General features: G+C 41.0%; 1 protein-coding gene and 1 long non-coding RNA gene across 4 annotated transcripts in view; one reads left to right on the top strand and one right to left on the bottom strand.

The window, feature by feature from the left end:
- The window catches only part of Adamts16 (ADAM metallopeptidase with thrombospondin type 1 motif 16), a 118,336-nt gene that overhangs the window by 64,182 nt on the left and 26,587 nt on the right, over window positions 1-27,567 (top strand). The window contains exons 10-18 of the mRNA XM_031360307.1: window positions 423-576; window positions 2,594-2,689; window positions 7,094-7,242; window positions 8,215-8,387; window positions 10,079-10,209; window positions 11,601-11,724; window positions 12,278-12,522; window positions 16,039-16,177; window positions 24,242-24,368. Of these exons, the coding sequence (XP_031216167.1) occupies window positions 423-576; window positions 2,594-2,689; window positions 7,094-7,242; window positions 8,215-8,387; window positions 10,079-10,209; window positions 11,601-11,724; window positions 12,278-12,522; window positions 16,039-16,177; window positions 24,242-24,368 (1,338 nt within the window). The remainder of the gene's footprint in view (window positions 1-422; window positions 577-2,593; window positions 2,690-7,093; window positions 7,243-8,214; window positions 8,388-10,078; window positions 10,210-11,600; window positions 11,725-12,277; window positions 12,523-16,038; window positions 16,178-24,241; window positions 24,369-27,567) is intronic.
- Window positions 255-26,925, bottom strand: LOC116083520. 3 transcript variants are annotated; one of them, XR_004115757.1, is made up of 4 exons: window positions 26,338-26,925; window positions 19,817-19,963; window positions 17,975-18,226; window positions 255-460 (listed from the first exon to the last, which is right to left on the bottom strand). It is a non-coding gene; the product is annotated as an uncharacterized LOC116083520 (long non-coding RNA). The 3 variants fall into 3 exon arrangements; XR_004115755.1 differs by lacking the exon at window positions 26,338-26,925 and adding an exon at window positions 24,736-24,875; XR_004115756.1 differs by lacking the exons at window positions 255-460; window positions 26,338-26,925 and adding exons at window positions 15,937-16,219; window positions 24,736-24,875.

The raw sequence follows: 27,567 nt of genomic DNA, 5'->3' as shown, positions 1-27,567 counted from the left end.
GAGGAAAAAGGAAGAGAGAGAAAGAGAAGGGGGAGGGGAAGGCAGGGAGTAAGTTGCCATATTTGAGATAGTTTGATTAAGGTTTGATTTCACAGCAATTTCCATAGTCTGTGTGTGTGTCTGGCAAGACTGTTTATAAAGACTTCTGTGTGAGAAACCCTCACGTTAGACATCTGCTTGCAATTATTCAGCTTCATTCTCCTTGATGAATTGTAAGCTTGAGATTCCTAATGAAGAGCAATTTGTCTTAGATAGGTAAAATATTTTATGAATAATTTCAGAAAATGTGGCTTCTGTATTTATGGTACTGAGCCTCAGGGGGAAAGTAAGCTTCTCTCTAAACAAAATCTGTCATCAAATTGCATGAGAAAGGATACATAATTGGTTGTATATCCCTTGGTAACTCATCCTGTTTTCTTTAGCACCGCCCAAGCGATATGTCTTGCTGATCAGCCGAAGCCTGTGAAAGAGTACAAGTACCCTGAGAAGCTGCCGGGACAGTTATATGATGCAAATACACAGTGCAAGTGGCAGTTTGGAGATAAAGCCAAGCTCTGCATGCTGGACTTCAGAAAGGCAAGTGGTTAGTTACGGCCACATGCTCACTCCACTATGATTCATAAAACCATTTTGTTTAGTGTAACTGACAGTGATGTATTCCACATTTATTGGGCACCTACCAAATGTCAAATCCTATATGCTAGGACTGGCCCCATGTAACAGGAAACACATGCTTTCCTGGCAGAGCAGATGATCGGAGATACTTTTGTGGGTATCAGCTTTCATTTGGGAGCTCACTTGACTTGTTAGGTCAGATCTTTCTTTCTGATTTATCACGTGGGAGCGAGTACAGTAATAACGTTTAGTTGGTTTAAGTTGGCAAATTAATACCCTGCATTTTTCAGATAATATTAAGAAAACAATGTTCCCCACCCCAATTCCAACATGATCACAGTCTACTGGAAAGCAGCAGTATATCATGGGGCTTCTGACTATTGAGTTCCCAAGTATTTATAGAGCAGTTCCTCACAAAGGTGATGTCTCTGCAGCCCTCAGTATGTCTCTTCAGTGATTTCCCACATAAATCCTTCACAGAGCACAGATACACGCTCTGGTTAGACAGGGAGCGTCCAGATTTAGGAATTTGCTCTACTTAAAACCACAAGAAAAACTACTCATAAATCAATGAAAGTAACTAGTTTTCAGGTTCCTTTTATTTTAGTTTATAATGAAATCAAGAATAAAATAGAAAAAAGTACATACAGCCTTCCAGAAAGCCCTCAACACTTCAGGAGTGATAGTAATGTCCCTGCCTCTCTTTTTCCTAGCACAATCATCTTCTAAACTCAGTCAGGGTTCTTCTTAAGGCCAGCTGCCCTTTTGTGGGAAATACCTAGATTTTTTTCTATGTTACTCTTATATATGTTAAGGAAAAAGAAAACTTATAAAATTAAAGTTATTGTTTAAAGATTAGACTTTCAAGACTGTACATCTGGTCTCTATATTATTCGCTTTGTGACTTTGAACCACGCCATCACTGGTATCCTAGCGCTATTTATAGGATATAAACAATATCAAACTAATTGTAGGGTATCTATTTATTATTGATGAAATAGATTCATGGAGTGAAATGAAATCACTTTAAATCCTATTTATTTTACAGAATATGTATTGCTATTATCAGTATCCCAAACAAGATGTTGCTAGCTTATACAAGCTGCAGACATCAGCTCTGACCATGTCTGTTGTTCACCAAATAACTCCTTTTTGTCTAATGGTGTTGCTTATGTTTTTATCCCCCATGTTGCCATATTGTTCAGCAATTCAATAGAGACATATAAAACCTCCAGCAATGCTCCTTCAAATTACCATTTTTCCTTTTAGTTCTATCTATTTCTGCCAGCTCCTGCTTGGTGTAACCAGAAACTCTACAAGTAGGTACATATATAGTTAGAATTCTGTGTCTCTGTGACTCCTAAAAGGATGGATTAATGAATGAGTAGATGGATGTGTAGATAGATGGATATATGCATGCATACATCCATGATATATAGATGTCCAACAATATCTTGAACATGAATAATTCAAAAACTGGGGAGTAGATACAGTACCTATAGTCTTAGATACTGGGGAGCTGAAGGAGAAGGATCATTTGATCCTGGGCATTCAAAGACAGCTTGAATAACAATGAGACTCTACTTCTAAATATAAAGAAATTAATAAGGAATGAGTAAAAAGTTAATTTTCATATGTGAGAAAATGAGTGGAAATAGAGTTAGAGAAGAACACACGATCAAATGATATCTGGATGTTTTAAATCACTTTTTAAATGGGTTTTCTTTGTGCCTAGCTTTAGTTTATTTTACCTTTTGGTTTAGAGCATATGATTTTCATATTTTATGACTGAATAAATGCAAATAGTAAAATTCCGTGGATGAAATTCAGGAGAGCTGACGACAGGGTTTTGGGCATCTTGTGACTTTTCCTTCCTGTAGCTGAGGGGACATTCATTGGCTCCCACTTGTTGATAAGTTTGAGATTTTATCTCAGATGTGTAGAATATTTGTAACAGTAATGGCTTCCCTTCCTTTAGGATATCTGTAAAGCCTTGTGGTGCCATCGGATTGGACGGAAATGTGAGACTAAGTTCATGCCAGCAGCAGAGGGTACATTGTGTGGGCAGGACATGGTAAGATGCTGATTCCATCAGTCCTCCACTCCAACCTCAGTCTTGCAACCCACACACCCCCTCTTTTCTTACACTGGTGTTGGAAAACCAGCATTTATCATACATGTGCACACCTACATCCTGGCAAAAAAAACCACTTTGACTCTTCTATGCTGATATTGATATTAATAAGCTACACAGAGTTGGTAGAATGAGCAGTCAGGCAGAAGGTAATGATCAAGTGTATTGCCTGATCTGGCCTCAGAGAGGTGCACTTAACCCTCAAGAGACTTGAGGCCCAGATGGGGTGGGGTGGGGACATCCTCTTGTAGACAGGTGTGGGAGCAAGGAGGTATAGGATGGGAAGTGGTGGTGGGGGCAGACTGGGATGGGGATGAAGATTGGACTGTAAAAAAGGATTAAAGCAACACACACACACACACACACACACACACACACACATATATATACATATGATGTATATATATATATATATATATATATATATTAGCTATGTGTATATGTATATACACATACATTAACTATGTATATTCCTCATAAATTAAAAGCATGTACAATAACAACAAACAGAAAGGCTAATCGCCCAAGTCTCACTGACCAGTGAAGGGCAAGTGTCATCGCTACTTAGGGCTCAAAGACTATTGGTGAAAATAAGAATATACTGTACCCAAGTAACCACTTCCAATTTTCATTTGCTAAGTAGTGTACCTTTTTTATGATATTAATGTAGTAAAGAAGAAATGTGTACACAGGCATGGTGCTTATCCACCAAGTTTGAATTCCTGGTTGTATCATAGGCCAAACACCCTTAAATCAGAAGTCAGGCACAAAGCCAAAGCATATATTCAGATCGAAGCACTGCCATTGAGAAAGAGAAACCTTCCTTGAGACTAGCATCTGACAACCACTCAGTCTGACACAATGTTACCTCGGCAGCTGACATGGTGTACCTCTGCAGCTGACAGAGTATACCCTTACAGCTGACATAGTGAAACTCTGCAGTGGACTTCCTCATTGCGAGTGAGGTTCATAACTGACAGTTAAATTCTAGAGATAAAAGCAGATCAACTGACTCACAATAAAAGTCTAACAAAAAGCTTTTAGTTTCTTGAAAGAGCCCATGGATAAAAAGGAGCACTGGCTTTGGAGTCTCTAGTCATCAAAGAACACTGGGTAATGTTCCCAAGTATTCAGGTGCAGGTGACCACACATAAACATGACACCACCTATTTTCAATTTGTCAACTCCAGGACATATTCAGGAGTCCCGGGATCTGCAGCAAGATAGCCCACTGGCACTGAGTAACACTGTGCTTTCTCCCATGCATCAAGCTTCTTGCTTTGGGCACAGGCCTGCCCTTTGCTTACCTGCCTCTGTTCAGGGGCTCCCACCTCCTGTCATTGTTAAACTAATACATGTCCTCCTGAGAGGATTCTCAGGTTAGTCAACTTGCTAATCCTTCCTTCTGTGTCTGCTACTCCCTGTGCTGGAAAACCTTCAACCAGGTAGTTTTAAAACTGAATAAAATGAGCAACAAACACATCCAACCTCTTCTGCCCATCAGGGACTCTCATCCACAGGCAACACCTTGGCCATACCTTGCTCTTTCCATCTTTTATTTCTCCTGAGGGTGGGGCTGTCTGAGAGAACTAGGAGACCTGTTCAGGCCCAGCTACAGAAACCTCAGTGAGCACATGTGTCTGCTAGCACTTTGTTTTGTCACGTGAAGTGAGAGCAGAGGGTGAAACAAGAGATATTTTTTCCCCCTTAGGAGAAAAGAAAATGCAAAGAATCATGTGGATGAGATTTTCAAAATGATTTGCTTTTTGTATATTTTAATTAACTTATAATTTCATCCCTTTTTCTCTTCACTTTCATCCCTCCAGCCTCTTTATAATACCCTCCCCCAACTCCTTCCTTGTCTCCCTCACTTGCAGATTGATAGCCTCATATATATATATATATATGTATATATATATATGAGACTATCATATATATATAAATAATATATATATAAACAATAATAATTCTGCAACAATAAAATATATGTACAAATATATAACTATGACTTGCTGAGTCCAGTCTTACCGTTTATGTGCATTTGTGTGCATATTGTTTTAGGGCCAAACACACTTTACTGGACAAACAATGAGCGACCTCCTTCCTGGGAGAGTCTAACTCTCTCTACCAGCAGTTCTCAGTTATCCATAGTTCTTGTCTAGAGGTTGGACTGTGTGGGATTGTTCCCCTTCTACATTCTCATGTGTCTTGATGTTCTCAGATATTGTTTATGCTATCATTCTATGAGAAACTGTTTCACCGTGGACTTGCTGGCATTCTAGATTTTATACCCTTTCTGTTCCCTCTTCTGAGATACTCCCTGAGCCATAGATGTGATATGGGTATATCCACTGGGGCTGGGCCCCATAGCTGATTGATCTCTGCATTCTGCTTAGTTGTGATTGTCTGCAATGGTCTCCATGGACTCTAAAGAGAAGCTTCATTGATGAAGAGTGATGACTGTACATATCTATGGGTATAAAGACAGGGTTTAGAAGGTAGTCAGGAGTATGATACAGTAGTAGATTCTCTTCCAGGACCCATGACCTCAAAGCCCCAGGCACTTGTCTATGTTTCCAATACTACATGTCTTTCTTCTTGTTAAGAAAGGCTTATGTCCAGTTGGGCAGCTGTTGGTTAATACCAACAAGAGTGGCACCTAACAGCTTGCCTTGTTGGCCTTTTTTTTGTGGTTAATAGTTGTCCCAGCTGGGTAAGATTGTTTACGTTCTCCCCTAGTGTCTCGACTAGGGTCTTCTGGTACCATGGACTCTAGACTTAAGGTAGGAGGCTTTTGGGTTAGATAAAACTCAAATATCAAAATCCTGTATCCTAGGTGTGTAGTGTCTTTAGCAAGACGGTCTCACATTCAATATCTGAGAGTCAATCAATGGTAGCTGCCATATTTTGTATTGTTTTCAAAATTACTTGGAGTACCTGTCCAACCATTCTGGACTGGATTTTCAGTGCCCGGTACTGAGGTTTTTGTTAGTCTATGGTTTTTATGGGAAGCATTGTTAGCTTTAGTGGCATAACATCCTTCAGGCTACACACACACACACACACACACACACACACACACACTATATACATATATATATGTATATATATATATATATATATATATGTTTATACTTATTGTGTATAATTTTAGCTAAATAGAAAATAGCATGAGTTCTTAAAGCCTTATCAAACAGCTTTGGTATTATTTGTCCCTCTTTGCTGTTCCTCCTTCTACATCAACCTCCCTCCTCCCTGTCTATCTTGAGTCCCTGTCCCCATTTTTCCATTTCCTGCTTCATGTCACATATATCCTGTTACTTCCTATATATTTATTAAAACGATTTTCATGGATCAATAATGGTCAGATATCAGTAGTTGATTTGACAGGTATTTACCTCACACACCTGTAATGGGCTAATGAAATGTTGTCATTTCAATTTTTCAGAAGTAGCATTACTTTCTCTCAGGACCCAGCTGTTGCCTCAAATCATAGAGATGGCCCCTTCTCGTGCACCTACTGTCTATAAACCAGGCTCTGTTTATTTAATTCAAATAGCAACCAGGGAAGGCATTTGTCTTCCCTCTTCTCAATAGATACCCTGCATTACTGTGTTTCTTGAATTGAATGTTATACTACAGTACCACAAGGGTCCCAGAACACAGAATTGAAAAGTCTGTGTGTTTGTGATGGAGGTGAAGATGCCACAAGTAGTTCACTCATAATTGAGATCAGTGAACCATCCTTTTGCAAAGGAGGAGCAGAGCATCTCTAGACCTCATGGGAGGAGGCAGAATTCCTGAGCAATTGCCTCACCTCTGCAGAAAGCTGGTGATATCTAACCTGCCCTAAATGAATAAGCTGGAGTCTTTGAGCCCAGGTGTTTTGGAGTAAAATCCAGGTGCCAACCAGATATGACAAGGTGCTGAGTCCCATGTCTCCCTCAGCTAGGGCTCTTCCACTCGAGAATCTCTTCAAAACACACGCTGAGAAAAGAACCTTGTTTGTGGAAATCAGGGGTCACGATTTCAGAGACAAGCCACCAGACCAGATGTTCATGTAAATATTTCAGTAGTGTCTGCCCTCCTCTGGGAGGTCAGGCTTCTGTGGTGACTGATCCATGCATCATCTCTTTACATGCATTCCTCAGGTGAAGTTGCATTTGGAAAGATAAATAAAGAAACACTAAATGTGTCTTTAGTACATGCCACTTGAGTGTAGAGAGTCCAATGTTTGCACATTTTACAAGATCCTCACCCCCCTGGTGTTACAAAAGTAATGAAATGAATCCACCTATGCAGAACTCTTGTAAATTACTTTTAATTTATATTTAAAATGTTTAGTGGTGTCGTGGAGGACAGTGCGTGAAGTATGGCGATGAAGGCCCCAAGCCCACCCATGGCCATTGGTCAGATTGGTCCCCTTGGTCCCCCTGCTCCCGAACCTGTGGGGGAGGAGTCTCTCACAGAGACCGTCTCTGTACCAATCCCAGGTATGATCTGCTTCCTTATGAGTGAAACTTCTCCTAGCCCAGGAGCTTGGTAATACCATCACTTACACACTACTGTAGGGAACACTAGGAAGGGAATTTCACTCCATTCCCTAAAAAATCCTCTCTCTTTCATGCTGTTTACAATGCTTATTAATTTCTGACAACCAGTAAAAGATAACTTAACTGAGCCAACAGAGAGCCAAGGCAGAACTGGCTTTTAACTCCATGGTTTAAAATACTACAATGCTATTCAGTTCACTAATTATTTTTGTAAGGAAATGGAATCTGAATGACCTTCTCCAATAAGAACAACTCTTATGCAAAAAAAAAAAAAAAAAAAAAAAAAAGGTCATTGCACGTTCATCAAAAATATTCACATTACAACAGGCAACCTAATTTCAGTGACTAGACTGGGAGAGACAGTTACCTAGCTTGGGAAGTAAAATGCTCTCAGGCTCCTTTCAGAAATAAGTCATGTTAATCTGTTGCTTTTATCTGTAAAGCATGAAGCCCCAAAGTCAACATTTGCTCCACAGTCCTCTTGAGTACGCTCATGGGGATTCTCTAGAAACCAGCAGGTTCATTGGCTGTTGGGTGGTGTCCTGACTTGACCCACAGGCCTAATGTCCTGGCCTTGTCACAAGGAATCTGGCAGTAGAAAGACAATGATGGCTTCCTGCCTTGGTATCTCACTCTCTCAGTAGCAACTCCCCAATCCCCTCTGTAAGGTGTGAAGGGCAGCTCATTTTCCTTCCTCTCCAAAGGATTCTGGAGAACAAGGGACAAGTGCATACAAGCCTGAATCTTGAACTCCACCTTGTCCTCCTGTATCAGGACCATAACACTCAAGATGAACTCAGGAAGATACCTCCCTTCAGTGCACACTCTAAGTAGTTAAGATTAGCAGCTGTTTCACCCCACTGAACATAATATCTAGGAAGAGCTGATCTCTGGCTACAATATGCATTCCAGACCATCTCATGGAGGGAAGTTTTGCCAGGGCTCCACACGCACTCTGAAGCTTTGCAACAGTCAGAAATGCCCCGTGGACAGTGTGGATTTCCGTGCTGCCCAGTGTGCCGAGTACAACAGCAAGCGTTTCCGAGGGTGGCTTTACAAGTGGAAGCCTTACACCCAAGTGGAAGGTAAGTTTCCAGTCCTATTCTCTAGGGTGCCCCATGCTCTGTTACCTGCTTCAAATGTACCATATGTCTAGCACTGCCATGTTCAAATGGGCAGATGATGTAGATCTAGGAACCCAGTAGAATGTGCATCTTTGCTGGGACTGGTTTGATCTGGCTTGCACCACTGTCATGACCTATGACGTGTAGTTAGAAGTCCACAGGCTAGATTTGTTGAATGGGTAGTTATTAAAAAAGAATAAGAATGGCAGTAGTTGTTACTGGTATTGCCATAATCGCATCACTGACTACAAACTCAAATATTAAAAGCTAAAAATAATTTTAGTGTGCTTTATTACAAAAATGAATAATTTTTCAAGTATATGAAAGCAATGAAGTCTTATTCTGTAACAATACAATAAGAAATTTATGCACAGAGTGAGTTAGGTTTACACTTACCAGCCAGAGAAAGTGAGCATACTATTATGATATAGTAGCTAAAATTATAAAAAATTTAATTATCCCATTGTTTGGAACTGAGAATTCAATCCAGGCAAGTGGCACAGGCTCTGGGGAAGGAGAAAAGCTGAGACAGTCCATCTGGCTGTATGTCTGTCACTTCAGTACATATGCTCACACGGTGAATTCTCAAAATTACTGAACCCTCAATAGGGAGTTGCCAGCATTCTCGTACATAGCAGAATTGGTTTTGTTCTTCTGCATAAACTGTAAAACTGAAGCCCACAATAAACATAGCCCTGGGCCAGAAGAAAACCAGTCTGTGGAATATGACAGAAACGGGACTTAGCTGTGACATCAGGATGAAATGTGTGCACTACTCCTAGCTTTGCCAGACTGTGGCATATAATCACATTAAACACATGCACAAGAATCTGTGAGTGAGTCCTAGTCCTGAGAAAGTTACCAAGTCAGTGAGTCTTTCCATATTCAGCTTTCCCATTTTTATCCAGAGAGCAGACAGAATGTCCCTACAAAAGATTTCAGTTACCCATAGGAACTGTGAGGCCTTGAAGCATGAGGGAGCTCTGATCCCCAAGGTCTTGTATACCAGTGTTCCTACAAAACACACTGAATCGTGGACATTTTATCTAACATTTCTTCTACCAATTTAAAAACACTGTTTAATATTTATTACATGTAATCCATGAGAATTTTACATAGTGTTAGATAGAAAACACTACTTATCATTATATATTCCTGTAATTTCTTTATATAAAAGATCATAAATACTGTAGTCCAGTCAACAAATGCTTATTGAATACCTACTATGTACCTACAACTATATAAAGGAAATATTAGACAGCAGGCACTAGAAAAAAAAAATGAAGCATTAAATAATAATAATGATGATAATAATAATAATAATGATAATAATAATAAATAATTTGAAGTGTTTTACCAAAGATGAACATTAAAATTTCTTTACAAGGTGCATAACAGTGGCACACACCAGAGGCAGGTAGATCTCTGTGAGTTCAAGGACAGCCTGGTATAGTAGCATATTCCAGGAGAAACAGGGAAACATGGTGAGGCCCCATCTTAAAAATAAAAAAGCAAAATGTCTTTGAAATGTGTTATTGTGCGGGATTTATTTTAGGGGGTAGACAACGGAAGAAGAATCTGAACCTCAGAGCAAAAATCACCGAGCTTAAGTGTCTTTCTTATTTGTGTTTGTGTGTGTATTTCTTTTTAAGATCAGGACTTATGCAAACTCTACTGTATCGCAGAAGGATTTGATTTCTTCTTTTCTTTGTCAAATAAAGTGAAAGATGGGACTCCATGCTCGGAGGATAGCCGTAATGTTTGTATAGATGGGATGTGTGAGGTAATAACGACTGCTTATTCATTCAACAAACGTCTCCAGACAGTCTGCTTTGTGCCAGGCATCCCGTGAGGGCTAGAAAGCCAGACATATGAGAGGAGCCCTTCCCCTCCAAGTCCCAGCCCAGGGGGAGAAAGCCAGAAGAGCTCATGTTGATGGCACTGCTTTGTGATTGAGGTGTGTACAGAGCATGAGCAGAGGGGAGAGCTGATTTTCAGATGCGGGTCTGGAGCATTTGTGGGCATGTAGGAGGAGGGAGCATCCACACCTGAGCTCTATCTCAAAGGGTTCATTAGAATGAGGGTGCCGGGAGCAGATCACAGTGGCTTCTGGAAGCCAGTGGGGTGCTCAGAAGGCAGCTGTGCTCTTGGGGTGCTAAGTAGATGAAGACATGAACAAGAACTGCTATGTAGACTAGGAACTGGGTTTGAGAACAGTAGACTTACAAGGGAGCAATTTCTAGGCAGTATTACTGTCAGTCAGTGAGGTCACTTTTCAGCTATCATAATGATTTCCATGTGATGGACAGCCCAGCTGAGCTGCAGCAGGGCAGGGGAATTCAAGCAACCCTAGTGTCCCAAAGTCTGGGAAACCAACCCAAAAATCTATGAGAAATCTGAGAAACCTAAATTCTTTTAGTGGTAAAATCATCCTTGAACTCACGTATTCCTGGTGGCTGCTTTCTTCCTCCCACCTCAGGGAGAGATTTGCAGTGTAATTAATAAGTAATCTATAGACAGCAGGCTCTCAAGCCCTTCAGGGACCCATGCCCAATAGCAGACTCAGTACAAATTGACCTTTCTACACTCACACACAACAGCATTACAAACTATGCCTGGCCCAGAGGATTTCCAGAAAGAGACAAAGACTGTGATTGCTTTGTTTCTGAGTGGATTTTATTCTTCCACATACCTTGATAGGAAATATTAAGAGAGCAAGAATTATAGGAATGGTAATAAGCACCTCAAATTCTACAGTGTTGCATAGATTTATGCTCCATAAATCACTGATTGGAGAGTTTTTGTGAAGTGGCAATAAGTTCCAGTTACAAGCCCACCTCAGCAGAGCCTGTGTGAACACATTCACAGCCAGATTACCAAGTCAGTATTGGTCTGAGATTTACTCTAACAGTCCTCCAGCTTTAACTTAGGGCCGGACTGCCACACCTGGGGAGGAATACTACAAGGAACAGATAGCACATCACAAGAAAAAGATCCCAGGAGACCAGGACCAGCCATGCTGTGCACATACTGGGATCCATCACCTATTTTTTAACTACCCCATGTTGGAAACTTGTTCAGCTGGAATGGGAGGAAGATTTTGTCACGTGGTTGGTGATGTCACATGTATCATCCTTTCTTTCATGAATGATTATGACCTCGTGGGGCCTCCAGAAGGTTGGCTGTGACAATGTCCTTGGATCAGATGCAACTGAGGACTCCTGTGGGGTCTGCAAGGGGAATAACTCAGACTGTGTCATGCATAGAGGACTCTACAGTAAGCACCACCCCACCAACCGTGAGTACCTCTGAGTGATGTACATCTGCTCAAGGAGGGGTTCAGCCAGAGAATTTGTTGGGTGGGGCTAAGGGAGAGGAAACAAGGATGCTTAGAGAGCTGAGGTCTTCCACTGAGGCTTTTCCTTTTGTCAATCTGTGTGTCAGACAACTTTTTCACAGGGATTACCCAAGAGCATTGGAAAACACTAATATTTGCATTATGATTCATACAGAAGTAAAATTACAGTTATGAAGTAACAACTAAAATGATTTTATGGTTGGGGTCACCACAATGTAAGGAACCGTATTAAAGGATCACAGTGTTAGGAAGGCTGAGGACTACTGACCTGGAGCTTCTGTTTTTACCTAGAAATGGATGGGAGGTTCTTTGACTTAAAGTGATCCTTAGCAAGACTGCTCATTACAAGAGTACTCCTCAACCAATGGTGAAAAGGGACACCTACGGTTGTCTATAGCAGAGCTAGAGGCAGATCCACCAGTTCTAAACATGGACTCTCACATCCAATTGTGGAGAAGCTAGATTAAACTAAATACTGCATTCCTCTATCCAGAGTACTACCACATGGTAACCATTCCCTCTGGTGCTCGGAGCATTCACATCTATGAAACAAACATCTCTACCTCCTATATTTCCGTGCGCAATTCTCTCAAGAGATATTACCTGAATGGACACTGGAGTGTGGACTGGCCTGGGCGATACAAGTTTTCGGGTACCACTTTCAACTACAGACGCTCCTACAAGGAGCCTGAGAGTTTAACTTCCACTGGACCAACCAACGAAACGCTGATTGTGGAGGTAGAGACCAACTTTCGGTTCCGGGGCTAATGAACGGGAGCTTTTGTAGGATTGCTGTGGTGGTTTTAATTGGATGTATGCAGAATTGTATCCATAAGAAACAGGAGCAATCCATCCATCAGACTCAACAGGGCAGTAGACTTTTTGCTATTGTCTTCCCTTGCTTGGTTTATGAGCCTGTACATGTACTTACCTGTGTTAAGACATCTCTGGGTCTTTATCAGTAGATACAATGGGTGATAGCTGTTTTATTTTAATTAATATTTCATTTAGCACACAACTTATAGGTTTTGTTATGACATATATGAACATGTGTGTCCTTGGGCTTTGCTTGTATTCATTCCTTCATTGCCTTTTCTTGTCCCCCTCACCTCATGCTGCTCTCCAACCACATAGTCTCCCTTCTAATTTAAGGTCATGGTTGGATAGAGAAAGATGTAGATATATAGAAATGTATAGATGAATATATATATATATATATATAGAGAGAGAGAGAGAGAGAGAGAGAGAGAGAGATGATGATGAAGATAGATAGATAGATAGATAGATAGATAGATAGATAGATAGATAGATACATAGATACATAGATACATAGATACATAGATACATAGATACATAGATACATAGATGATACATAGATACATAGATACATAGATACATAGATACATAGATAGATAGATGATACTCGATTAGCAGAAATAATATAAAAGTGTGATTCTGTCTCTCTTCCTACTTCTGGGTTTTGATTCCCTCTTTTTCTTTCCCATCATATTATATTCATTCTGTCACCATATCATCCCTTGTCAACTTTCATGTCATATATGTTTGCATATGTGCACATGTGTGCAAATCCCAGATATGAGAGGAAACATAAATATTTGCTGGGCTTATTTGCTCATATTATGATCTCTAGTTCCATCCATTTCCTTCTAAGTAACATAATTTCATTTTTATGTCTGAACAAAGCCCGGTTGAGTATATTACCACACAGTCCTTAGCCACTTGCCTGTGGATTGCTAGGGTGACCCTATATCTTGGCCATTGTGGATAGTATTACAATAACCAGGTGTGCACATCTATCTCTGTGATGTGCTGACCTAGATCCTTCTTTTAATACGTTGAGGAGGACTGTAGCATGTGGTCCTCTAGTGTTTATTCTCTGAGGAAACCTTACACTGCTTCCTACAGTGGCTGGATCACTGTTCCTCTCAACAGCAGTTTATCCTCTTTTCCAATAGCCTTGATGACATTTTTTAATCATCACTGTCACTTGATTTCTTGATAATCAACATTCTGACAGGAATGAGAAACTTAGAGCAGATTCAATGTGCATTTCCTTGAATACTAAGGATGTTGGACTCGTTTCTAAGTTGTCTGATTATTTGTGTATCTTGCTCTTGGTAATTATCAATTCTGTTCATTTGCTCATTTATTGATTAAATAGTCTGCATCTGGGTAATTAGCTTTATGGTACTTTATATATATTATTTGTCTTTTGTTCATTCATTCATTTGCTCATTTATTGATTAAATAGTCTGCATCTGGGTAATTAGCTTTATGGTACTTTATATATATTATTTGTCTTTTGTTCATTCATTCATTCATCATTCATTATTGCATTCTTTATCTGGTGCATGTGAGCAATGGTTTTTCTATCACCTTGTCTCCTCTGATGATGCTGTGCTGTTCTTTTTTAATTGATTTTTTTCATAGACTATATTCTGGTTATACTTTTCCCTCCCTCAATTCTTCCTAGATCTCTCCATCTCGCCATGCAGCAAATTCCATTCCCTTTCTCTCTCTGTCATTAGAAAACAGCACTCTGATATAGACAATAATAGTAGCTTGTTTTATCCTATTTTGTTTTGTTTATATTTTATCTCTCTCTATTTTTTAATATTATGCAATTTCACCTGTCAGCTTTGGCTATTTCTTGAGCCGTGGAGGCCTGTTTGAATTGCTTACCTACAACTATACTATGAATGTAGTTTATACTTCCCTCTAATGCTTAAAGCCATTGATACATTTTGTGGGGTTTGGCTTGTTTCTTTGCTTGCTTGCTTGTTTGCATACCTGCCTTCCTGCTTGTTTGCTTGCTTGCTCACTTTCTCGCTTGCTTGCTTGCTTGCCTGCCTGCCTGCTTGCTTAACAAGACGAGAGCTCAGAGTTCTAGTTTAAGTGTTCTTCACTTGGATATGCAGTGTCCCTAGCACCACTGAAGATGCTGTCTTCTCTCCAGTGTATGTTTTGGAAACTTTGTTGAAATTCAGAATGCTCTATCTGAAAGAGTTTATTTCATTCTTTATTTTATTTCACTGGTCTCTATGTCTATTTCTCACCTTTACCAAGCTGGTTTTGTTACTATGGCTCTGTAGTATAAGCTGAAAAACTAGGTACTATGTTGCTGTCAGCATCGTTCTTTCTGTGTGGATTGCACTGGCCATCCAGGACGCTTTATGCTTCTGCATAAGTTTCAGAATTATTTCTCATATCTTTGTGGAGGATGTAATTGGAATTTTGACAGAGATGTGTGGTATAAGTCTGAATTTTCTTTGTTGTGCTTTTCCATTCTGACCAAATGTTTTATTGGTTGGTATATATCCACATTTGTGGAAAGCCTAGTAATAAGGTCACCCACTGTTACTGTAGCTGGACCAATCAATGCCTTTCTGTATATTTATATTTGCTTTATGAAGTTGGATTTATCAGTGTAAGGGGCCTGTGTATATATGATTCCTATATTATCTTGACAGATCATTTTCTTTATTAATATGTCACTACGTTCTGTATCTCTTCTAATTTTGACTTTGTGTCAGTTTATCAGAAGGTATAACTGTCCCTGCCCATTTTCAGCTTCACTTCCGTATCTTCGCTTTCAGTATGGATGCATCTTGGCCAGTAAGTGGTAGGTGTTTCTTAAAAACAACAATCCAATCTTACTTTTTAGCTTAACCAACTGCTCTACATCTTCCAACTGGACAGCTGAAGATTTACTATTGAGAGGGATTGATCATTGAGTCCTGTAATTTCATGGGCTCTTTTCTTGGTAGGCTCATTTCTTCGTTTTCTTTCTCCTTTATTTATACTGGGTTTCTCCAGTGTACTGTGTGAGGTGTTCCTATGTTTCCTCATCCTGGATTTCTTCCCACTTTATTGTGTGCTTGTGACGGATTCTGCCTTCCTTTCTTGTCTATATGTAAATTTCATTTAACTATCCTCTACAAACGTTGCCAATGGCCATATCAAGCTTTAGCTGGTTCTCATCTTGAAATTACTATAGTGTTCCATAGGTTTTATGGTATTTATTTACTCATTCATTTGTGTGTCTCCTTCCTAATTTCATAAGAAAATTGTGTGTTGCATGTATCTGATACATATTTTAGGAAATAGACAGTGTTTTGTCAACATGGTTAGTTTTGTAAAGTATTTCTTTATATAGCTTAAAGCAAAATAGTTATCAGTTCATCACTGGTTTTACTGTACTTCACTTTATGTCTTCTGTTCCTTCTTTTGTAGCTTTTGTTCCAAGGCAGAAACCCTGGTGTGGCCTGGGAATTCTCATTGCCAAGGTCTGGGGCTAAGAAGACGTCAGCTGCCCAGCCTAGCTACTCATGGGCCATCATACGCTCTGAGTGCTCTGTCTCCTGTGGAGGGGGTAAGTCACTTCTTATGCTGCACCAGAGGTCCTATGTAGGTTCTGAATGAAATTAGGTCATGGTTCATGAAAGGAGCATATGTAGAGAGCAAGATTCTAAATCCATGCTTATTAATAAAATAAACTGTAAAATAATTTGTCATACCCTTGTATTTTCAGATGTTATAAAGAATTGTAGTGACCATGAAAGAAACATCATTGCAGAAAACCGTAATAGATATTAGACTTATTACCTTAATATTACAGAAATTTAAGAGTGTGAGATGCAAGAAATAATTCCATTTTTTATTTGTTGGGATTTCCTTTGTAGTTTAATATATCATCTGTCTTTAGAGAAAGTTCTATGGGCTTTGAAAGATTTGATGTCTGTAGGATTGCTTCTGACTCTTAGGTTGGGTTTTGGAGGGTACATTAAACCCCTGACCATGTGCACATGATGAGGAAGGGACATCATTTAAAAATCACATCCCAGGGCACAGATTATACCAGAAATACCTGTGGCTGTGTTAATGTAATTTCACAGCCTGTTCCTGTATTATTACTACCATTATGGCAAAAGACCATGGCAAACAGTTACTCGGAGGAAAAGGGGTTTATCTTAGGTCATATCTAGGTTCTAGTCCATCACTGTTGGTGGGAGCTTTGAGTATTTAGACACTTCACTTCCATACTTGAGATCTGAAAGCTTGCTTATCCTCTCCATTCTTCAAAAGCTTATAACCCACTGCCTAGGGAATGATGTTTACCTACAATGGTCTGAACCATTCAGACTGCTCCCCACAGACATTCCCACTGGCCAACCCAACATATAGAAGCCCCTATTGAAACTACCCAGGCTAGTCACTTTGAATTAAAGCTAACCACCATACAAAGCATAAAAATTCATTCTCTCTCTCCCTCTCCCCCTCTTCCTCCCTCTCCCTCTTCCCCTCTCTCTCCCTCTCCCTCTCTTTCTCTTTCATCTTCCTACTCTTCCTCCTCTTCCCCCTTCTCCTCCTTTACCTCCTCCACTTCCTTTTCCTCCTCCTCCAATTCCTTTTCCTCCTTTTCCTTCTCTTCCTCAACTTCCTCCTCCTCCTCCTTTCCTGTCAGTATCCGCCAGGAGCACCTATGCTCATTGAAGCCAAGATAAAAGTCCCACACCACTGCCATTTATATGCACTTACTATGGTCTCATATACAGTATATTGTAGAAAACACCAGCTAGGGTTAAGAGTAGGAATTTTGAATCAGATTCAAAGGTGACTTGGAAACATTTGAGACTCTTTTATGTCTGTAAAATGGTGGATTCTGTGATGATAAATTCCAGTCATCCTCAGCACCTTAGAGATTTTGGTACTTCTGTCTCTTTTTATAGCAACCAGAAATTTGGGGAATGACCCAAAATCACCTGGCAGATAACTTATCTTGAATTTGTCTGCTGGGTACCACCTACATGGTCTTCCCACTCCAGCAGATCCCAGATGGATGCACTTTTTAAATTTAATTTTATTTTATTACTTATTCACTTTACAACCCACTCACTGTCTCCTCTCCCACTCACCCTCTCCACAGTCATATCCCCACCCCCCATTCCCTTCTCCTCTGAGTGGGTGTTTCCCCCCTGGGTATCCCTCAACCCTAGCACTCTAAGTCTCTGCAAGGCTAGGTGCTCCCTCTCCCACTGAGACAGCAGACAAGGCTGCCCAACTAAAATAAAATATCCCACATGCAGAGAGCAACTTTGAAGATACCCTCTACCCCCTTTCCAGTTGTTTGGAACCCACATGAACACCAAACTTTACATACAATACATACATGCAAGGAGGTCTATGTCCATCCCATCTATGTTCCCTGGTTGGTAGTATGGACTTTGAGAGGCCCAAGGGTCCAGGTTAATTGATTCCGTTGTTCTTCCTGTGGAGTTCCTTTCCCCTTTGGGGACCCACAATCCTTCCTATTATTCTTCCATAAGAGTCCCCAAGCTCTATCCACTGTTTGGCTGTGGGTGTCTGCGTCTGTCTGAGTCAGCTGCTTGTTGGAGCCTCTTAGGATACAACATGCTTCTATCTGAAAGCATAACAGAGTATCATTAATAATGTTAGGGATTGGGATGCACTTATTTTTTTAAGTTATATTTACTTTTGTGTGGTTTTATGTGTGCATGTGTTAGGGGGAGGTGTTCATGTATATGTGTCACCATGGTATACATGTGGGAGGCATAAGACAACTTGGAGTTAGTTCTCTCTCTCTCTTTTATTTCCATTAATTTATTTGTTCACTTTACAGTCTGATCACAGTCCCTTTCTTCTTCTCCTTTCAGTCCCACCCCCTCCCCAATTCTGCCCTCCCCTTCTCTGTACCCATCCACCCCGTTACAAGTCAAGTGGGAGAGGATGCACTTCGTTCTCTTTTTCCACCACATAGGTTAAAGAGATAAAACTCAGGTCCTCAGGCCTTGATAGCAAGTGTCTTTATCCTCTGAGTCATCTCACTGGGCCTGGCTACACTTCAGAGAGTTGACGCTCATTGATAGTCCACGAAGACTAGCATCTAGGAAACACAATGTATTCCTCCAGTGTCTTCCTTTTATAATCTTTTTCTGACACAGTTAATGGATGTGTACCTCACCTGCAGCTGATGTGGCTAATGGCCATTATGTATTAATTCTCATCTCTTCATTTCCTTTATTAAATCTCTGTTGAAAGAAGAGATGGGCAAATTCCATATTTATTTACTAGCTGTTAATTAATGTGACTTGTTTTGAGGTGAGGACTTTTACTGTCCCACACTTTGTCACCCATTCATTCTGAATGGTCATCTTGATGAAATAATTTATTAGAATGTACTGTGTCTCCCCTTCAGAGCCTCAGAGTTTCATAAGTCAAGGGAATCTAATGATGTATATCTTTTTACATGCATGTAGTGTATTTTTATCATATCACCCCACACTGTCCCCTGTTTTTGGTCCCTTACTCTAGCTAATCCCTTTCCTTTTTCCAAATAGCCCCCTATTCTAATTCCATGTCATTTTGTGTGACTCAGTGAGTTTCATTGGCATTGTTTATAGGACACGCACCTGTTACCAATCAATGATTATACTACTAAAGAAAAGGTCTCTCTCTCATTAAACATTAACTGTGTATAAATCCTCAGGCAGATATGGGGCCTGTGAGTCTTCCCATCTTATATGATGAGGTGTTTGAGAGGCACAATCTTATAGGAGTAATCAGATCAGCTGTAACAATTATATTGTGGCTACAAATCAGAGAAATCCAATAAAGAAGTGATTGGTTTCTTCCAACACTACCACTCTTGCATTAGTAGGTACTTCTTTCCTGGGTGTTCATTATGTTTTTACATGGGGTCCATAATTGAATATGACTGTTGATGACAATCTCACTCCTGGTGTCCTATGAAGTAGCTTCTAGCACTTTGAGAACTGACCAACCAGGAGGAAACTTCCAGTCCCATTCTGGCTTAGTTTATCTAGGTCCTATGACCAAGGATGTGGTGTAATGGTGTATTGCCTTCAGAATGCAATTCTTGGTTACCCTAAGTCAGTAAAATTGTTTAATATGTTCATGCTGTTGTAGCTTTCTAAATCACAAGGCCATATAGGGTTGTTTAGATTAGACGTTACTGAAAATAGCTATTTACCTTGTATACAATCAGTATTAGAGAATGAAAACTTAACAACAGCATCATTTCATGGTTCCAGTTCTTGATGAGTGATCAACTGCCCAGAAATCTGATAATAGCTCTTGAGTGCTATCCTCTTTTCTTGATGGCTTTGCAGTTTATCATCTGGAGGAAAATTTAGACTGGTATATTTTATGCTTTCAAGATCATGGCTTATATAGACTTTTCATTATGCTAGATTTTTCACATCCAACCATCATCTTCTTAGCTATCTACCTATAGCTATGGGCAGTACCAAACTGGGATAGGACATTTGGAAATATCTTCATCTTCACAAATTCCACCTAGCATCAGGAGGACGTGTCCTCCTTTTGGGTTTATAAACAATCATTTTGTCTTCTGTGATGGGCCTGACTCCATAGGGAAATGATGTCCTGGCAGCCATGAGCAACCACTGCCCTCCACCTTCCTGTGTGGCTTCTTTGTTTATTTCTTTATCTCCATTCCTTATGTATGACATAACCAGACTTTAGTTCAATTTTCCTGCTCTGCCAGACCTTGAATTGACACTCATTCAGCCCCTGGGATATGGCAGGGGAAGCCAAGAATCTTGTGATGATCCAGCTGATCTGGTGATGTCTGCTCCTGAAAGGGAGACTTAAATTTGATGCTGAAGTATTGTCTGTTATTCACTCCACAAAAGCATCAGCTTTTCTTTAATTGTTTATAAAATGTAATTTTTTTCAAATATTTTTTCTGTCATTCAATTGGTTCAATACATCTGAATCAACTAATCATAAGCTCCTTTTCCATACTGAAATGTTTACAAAGCAGGGCCCAGGGCAATGGTCCAACACATCTCCAATATGCAGTGGGCATTTCTGGGGATGAAGGTTTTCTTTGGGATGAACATATTCACATAAAAGTGGACAGTTTCAGCATTACAATCCCTTTCTGAGACAACCCTGTAAGATACAGGTGAAGGAACATCTTCATAATGGGCAGAACTTCAGGCAGTACATATGGTATTACAGTTTGTTGGAAAGAAGAAATGGCCAGATACATGATTGTTCACTGACTCATTGGCTGTAGCCAATGGATTGGCTGGATAGTCAGCAATTGGAAATTAGTAAGAAAGACATCTGGAAAAGGAGTATATGGATAGATCTCTCCAAATGGTCAATGAATGTGAAGACTGTTGTGTCCCAAAAAGTCAAAAGGTGACTTCAGAAGAGGAGGAGTTCAATAATCTAGTGGATAGGATGACCCATTGTGTGGACAGTTAGCCTCTTTCCCTAGCCATCCCTGTAACTGCTCAATGAGCACATGAACAAAGTGGCCATGATGGCAAAGATAAGGGTATACTTGGGCTTAACCAAGGATGATCTAGCTATAGATGCTTCCAGCAGAGTGCCAGGTCTGCTAAAAGCAGAGACCATCACTGAGCTTCAGATATGGCACTATTCCTCAAGGTGACCAGCCAGCAACCTGGTGGCAGGTTGACTACATTGGACCACTTCCTCTGTGGAAAGAACGTTTTATTCTTACTGAAGTAAATACTTATTCTGGTTAAAGATTTGCCCTTTCTATATGCAATGCTTCTGCTAAAAACACCACACAAGATCTCATGTTAATGCAACTAACAGAGTAGAAAATAAATTCATACAGTTTAGTAGAGGAAACTTTTAGAAGAGATTATATGAAGTTATTAAGAGGATGCTTCTGCAGGGGTTACATGCATGAGGAACTCCTGGAAGGACAGGTGGAGAGTGACACAGTGAAAGCACAGAAACTCATAGAGGGTAGGGATACTAAGGATGCTTTCAGTGCCAATGCTGAGATGAGGATAAAGATGCACATTCTGGATTCTGCAGGCTGAAGATGCAGAGGTGTAGCTACAAAGATGAGAATCCAATTATTTAGAAAGCCTAGGAAGACACTGAACTCAAGAGTTTGTTCATCACAAACATATTGTAAGCAAAGCAGTCTAATTAAGAACAACAACAATAACAAAAGCCATTGATCCAGAATTGGCCTTGTTCTGCCCTTTGCTTGGAGAGAAATTGAAACAGGTTCTCCTCTCTTACTCTTTGTCCATGTAGCTGTCTGCATGAATGCCACTCACATGGTTGTATGTTGTAAGTGGCCCCTGAGGTCTTACTCAGTTTTGTTCCGTGGTCTTTGTCAATCAATAACATGTAAGATAAATCAAGAGTAAAATGAGAGTTGGCTGTTCTCGCAGCCCGTAGCCAGTGCTTCTTTCATGCTGTGGACTCTCTGAAGCTGAACCTCTTATGGAAGAAGAGATAAATGGGTAGATAGAAAAAATATATGCTACAGAAGATATATGGGGACCTAGAACAGCTTCATCCCCCTCGCCCCCTCAGGCCAATAGACTGGTAAAGTGTTGGACTTCGGCCATTAGCCATCTGTCCACAATCCTCCACCTTTCCCTGGCTTCAAGACATCAGAAAAGTAGTTCATTTCCATGAAGGACAAGATGTGCATGTCAGAATTATTTAGTAAAGAAGACAGTGGTCTCTGATAAAGCAGGCAACACTTTCCATTGTGATTCTGCAGTGAGAGTTCTCTCTGTACGTGCTATACATATTCCCCAGTGCACTTTGTGCACATTCTGATACTTCTGGCATCACTAGTGTTCAAGAGTCACTGCAGAGAAACAATTATCTCCAAAGAAACTGATTCCAAAAAGAAGCAGTAAGTACTCTAAACACAGAAGCTAAGGATGACCAGAAGAGCACCTCCCCAGGGAAATGAGGAGGAAGTCATAGCAGCAGTTTGGAAGATGCGTTGAGGAGAATTAGTGGGAATAAAATCCCCTAGGACTTGAAACTGGGGACCAGGGACTACGAACAACCCCACCCACACATATGACTTTAATCATAGGAATCTTCTGTAGGAGAAGAATTTCTGTTAATAGAATTCCCAATCCTACTGACATTTATAGGCTGAAGTCAACATTTTAATAGTGCAAGGATGCAAACAAGAGGCCACACCATCATGGAGATCAATTGCAGTAGGCTCCCTCTTGTACCCATTGTACCATCCACAGCCTCTGTACACAGAATAAACAACTTTTACCCTGCACATAGAGGGCTATACCACCAGTGCCTACCATCTGCAAGTCTCCTTGACCTTCATTGGGCCATTCAAACCCAGGAGCATGATTCTCCCCTTATAGGTCTAACTCTGCAGGGAAGACTTTTGGCCAGATCCCTCTTGCCATGATACCCATTTTTATCAACATTACCTTCTGTTCTTCTTTTCCATGTACTCAGTCTTGAGATAGACTCCTTCCTTCTTCCTGTTCATCCTGTATTTTGTCTTTTATGACTCTTTCTATGCAAGTCATCCACACTCCCTATTCCTGTGCTCAACCAAGGATCTCCACTCATCCTGCAGCCCTCACTGTTTCTGTTTGCCAGCTTCAGCTTTGAAATTTTCCAGGCAGAACCCCACCAAGGTGCCTGAAGTCTTTCTCAGCTCAGCTTTCTCGATTCCATGGCACTCAGTGATTCACCATTCATTCCTCTCATGTCCCTATGACATCAGGGCCTCTTTCTCCCATCCCAACAGCCATGGCTGTTCTCCATTTCTTCATCATTCTTAGATATATAAATAGGAATATGTTTTATACAAGAAACTAGTTTCTTGTAAAACAGAAAGAATGAGCACAGGTAGTCAGCCTGGTTTTCCAAGATCTTGGAAAATACACAAAATTCTAGAAGTCTTTAGTAATAAGGAATATAAGCAACTCATACAAGTATGTGATGATCAATTAAATGCTCACTGTGGCCAAAGTATGCCAAACTATCTCCCTCTCCTTCTTTCAAGGGCTCTTGCTCAAATTCCCACTGTTGAAGTTCAATAATCATAACCCAACTGAATATGCATGCTGCTTCAGACATTTTGGGGTGGTCTTCTTATATCCAGGGAACACAGGGCTCACTCAGACTGAAGGGCTCTGACTAAGGAATTAAGAGAAGGAATGTCCTGGTCTGATTTGGAGGAGTGGAAACCAATCTACCAGGTAAAGCAATCTACCAGGTAAGGCCAGAGTCAGGGCAATGGAGAATATCATTCCAGATACATAGCATATCAGGAGGACAGGCGGGAGAACAAGAGGACATCACAGATGAACAGCACAGTATCACTCAGCTGTAAGAAGTCCATTGTGGAAAGAAAATTTACTTGTAGAATAATGATACCCACCAATGCCCAACAGAGCCAAGTAAGGACACAAGCTGACCAGGCTGTGATCATAACCATTTCAGGAATATCTCTCAGTATGCATCCTGTGACATAACAGTTTACACAACCCTTTCACTCATACCACAGTCACTCAAAGTGGAGCTTTCTTCCATAGTGCTTGGTTAAGGCTTTTTAAAAGAATTTTAAGTCTTCAACACACTCTCTCCACAGGCAAGATGAACACAAAGGCAGGATGCTACAGAGACTTGAAGGTTCCAGTGAATGCATCCTTCTGCAATCCCAAGACACGACCTGTCACAGGGCTGGTGCCCTGCAAGGTATCAGCTTGTCCTCCCAGGTAAGAAGTCTCAGGATTCACAGATCATTGGAATCCTTGGATCTAGAGAAAAAGAGGTAATCATTTCCAGCCCCTGGTTTCTTGTACCAAGAGGCAAATGGAGCAAGGGAAACCTGAATGGAGGACCAGGACAAACGTCTTTGGGGTGAGAAATAGCCTGAAAATTCTTTCACCTGTAAAAGGGAATTCTTCCTATATTGTCATGTTGTTTTTATGAGCATATGCTATAGTGATAGTGGTGGATTCTCCCAAAGCCTATGGTGTCAGTCGCCACTGCTTACTTTTTTTTACTTAGTGAATAACAGGTACTGGAAGTGCCACACCCAAAAGCTGCCCAGCTTGTAAGCTATTTGGAACCTGTGCTTACACTCATGTGCACGAGTGAGGCAAGTTGTCTGTCATCTCCTTTATGTCTTCAAGACTCCAACTCCTCTGTTCTCTGAGATGTGGGGTTGGGTAATTACCTGAGAGGCAGGAGCTACTGGCCATGTAAGACCTCATCCTGGAGCTTCACTGCCTTTGTCTTTATGGAGGACGTGTCACAATGGAAGGTGAAAATCTCTTCAGATGATGAAATTCCATCTTCAATGAACAAAGGGAACACAATCCAAAACTACCTCAATGTAAAGATTCACAAAGTATGGCAAATGGATCCTCAATTTGGGGAAACAATTTGCTAAAGCATGTGACTATATTTCCAAGTCAACTGAATACAGGAAGGTGAGGTGCTGGCTCTCCTTCCCCTTTCTTTAGAGCTCCATGTGAACCTGACTTCTCTCTCAACCTAGCAAGGGAGATACATACAACACTAAAGAAGCTTAGAATTGCCTCCATCAATCTCAGAGCCTTCTCTAGAAAATGATATCCTTTCATAAGTGATGTCTCCATAACCCTATCACCTTTCTAGGGCAGCGGCCCCACATGAGCTTTGATCCTTGACATCAGAGCCCACAGCTGCTGAGCCAGATGCTAGTCAAAAGTTACACAGGGTTTGAAAAACCTTCTGTCACCAATGTCCCTTGGATGTCCTCCTAGGATTAGTACTACAATGAAAAGGTGGTCTTGGAGTCCATGGAAACTGGGGACAATGCTTTTTAGTAGCACTGGCCTTGTGTCTTGCCTGTGAAGCCCAGAAGGCTGGTAAAAAGACAGCTAGCTACTGGCCACCTGTGATCTAAGAGTCTCATGGGCAGAGCTAAGCTATAAGGAAAGAGCACATCATGCCACTGATTTGTTGTGGGCCTGTAGTGGTCTTCAACTGCAGTCATGTCAAGCCCAGGATGTTTAAGAAGTTAACCTGACAGCTGAATGAGAAATAGAAACAGGTCGCCACTGACTATGGAAAGAAAGAAGACTGCCACCAGAAGGAAAGAGGGCTAAGAGGTACAATAGGCAACCAAGGACACTAAATGAAGCCAGGTGTCAATCAGTGATCTCAATGGTAGCTAATGCATGAAGGAATCCAGCATGAGCCAAGCTCAGCTGCCACCTGGCTAGAGCAGGCAGGTATATGGGAGAGAATGGAGGACAGTGGGGAAGTGTATAGGAAATGGCTCAATGTGAGGCGCTGCTCGAACCTCCTGAAGTCCACCTTGCTGATTGTTCTCATGGATGCCAGAGTCTCCTTGTCTCCTGGATAGGGTAGAGATCTCCGGGAGGCAGAGGGGTGGAGTCCTGCCTCTGGCAGCCTTGCTTTGCTCAGACAGATGTGTCACTGGAACTATTATCATCAAGTACCATATCCCCATACTGGAGTTCAGGCTTGTCAGAAAAGGGTTCAGAGAAGCCTGGCTAGAGTTTCCAAAGACAAAAGCCTTGTCATGTGCTATGCCAAGGTGGCCCTTTCCCTGTGTATAGATGCCTCTACACCTGTGTTCCCTGTGGACAGAAAGGTCTTAGTTCCTGGTAATCATATGGGACCACTGACATATATTAGTGCCTTGCTACTTACTCAAACTGGCTTACTTACAAGTAGTGCTTGCTGTGTCTCTACTGTCTCTGTCTTGCTGATATGGAGGGACTCACAGTCAAAGACACCTCTGCATTTCCTGTGGCCAGGATAATATATGTCACTCACTCTGACGCCTCTTAATTTAAAAAGGTTCATCAAGGGCCAGTGTCTTGAGCAAAGTGCCATCATTCACTGACCAAAGAATCAGTCTAGGGCAGGGGTTCAGGAGGTATGTTGTATCCAACAGCACTTGTGTGGGTCCCCAGTTTTCTGATGATGCCTTCTTATCTACCCCCTTGATACATCTTGGATTTTAGAATGTTTGGATTATCTCCTATGAGATAAAGCACTCTGAGACAATACAAAATTCTTACTGCTGACTTCAAACTATGCATTTCTGGCTAGGCAGTTCTTCAGAAGGAAGTGGCTCCTGATGTGGTGCTGAGTTTGTTCTTCATTTCCATCAGGCTGTGGGAGGCCTGGCAACAAGTGGAATCCATAGGTTTCTAGTTAGCTGAGAAACAAGAGAACCTTGCTACAAGGAGCTCCTACAGGGAGGGGCTATGCCTTCTGAGCTGTGGCTGGGATGGAGGACTTCACAGCAACAGGTCACGTGACACACCTGGCAAAGGTGCAGCTGTGATCCGGACCTGCTCCACCTGCCTTCTCCTGATTGGATATCACCCAGATCAAAATGAAGCCACCCCTATAGATTAAGGTGGGACTTGAGACAATCCATGTTAAACCAAAGTGGGACACTCACCAATTCTTGGCTTTTGGTCATTTTATTTAGATGGAGAAGCATTCTCATCAATTATTTATTGATTCTATAACAAGAATTATCAAGGACAAAGCAGAAAACCCAACTTTACCACACACTAATCCTTACAGAGTCTGTCTAGTCACTGCATGTCTGTAACTAAGTTGTGGAGAATAGATTTTACTTGATATTGATTTGTTCTTTCTATGAATTGTAAAAGTGACATACTCCTCTTGTTCAGGTACGTTGAATTTGAACATGAAATGTCCCTGATAGGGTCATGAATTTGAAGGCTTAGCTAACTATTGATAGTTTTTTGAGAGAAGGTCCTGAAACCTTTAAGAGGTACAGCCTATCTGGAGGATAAATGTCACTATGGGTGATTCTGAAGGTTTATGACCTCATCCCACTTCCTATTCTCTTTCTGCTTCCTGTGTGGGGATAAAGATGCCATCTACCAGCTTCCTGTCCCTGTTGCCACACCATGT

Source organism: Mastomys coucha, unplaced genomic scaffold (assembly GCF_008632895.1).
Source record: "Mastomys coucha isolate ucsf_1 unplaced genomic scaffold, UCSF_Mcou_1 pScaffold8, whole genome shotgun sequence".
NCBI lineage: Eukaryota > Metazoa > Chordata > Mammalia > Rodentia > Muridae > Mastomys > Mastomys coucha.
Note: the sequence above shows the minus strand (reverse complement) of the source record. Positions and strands in the feature narration are given on the sequence as shown.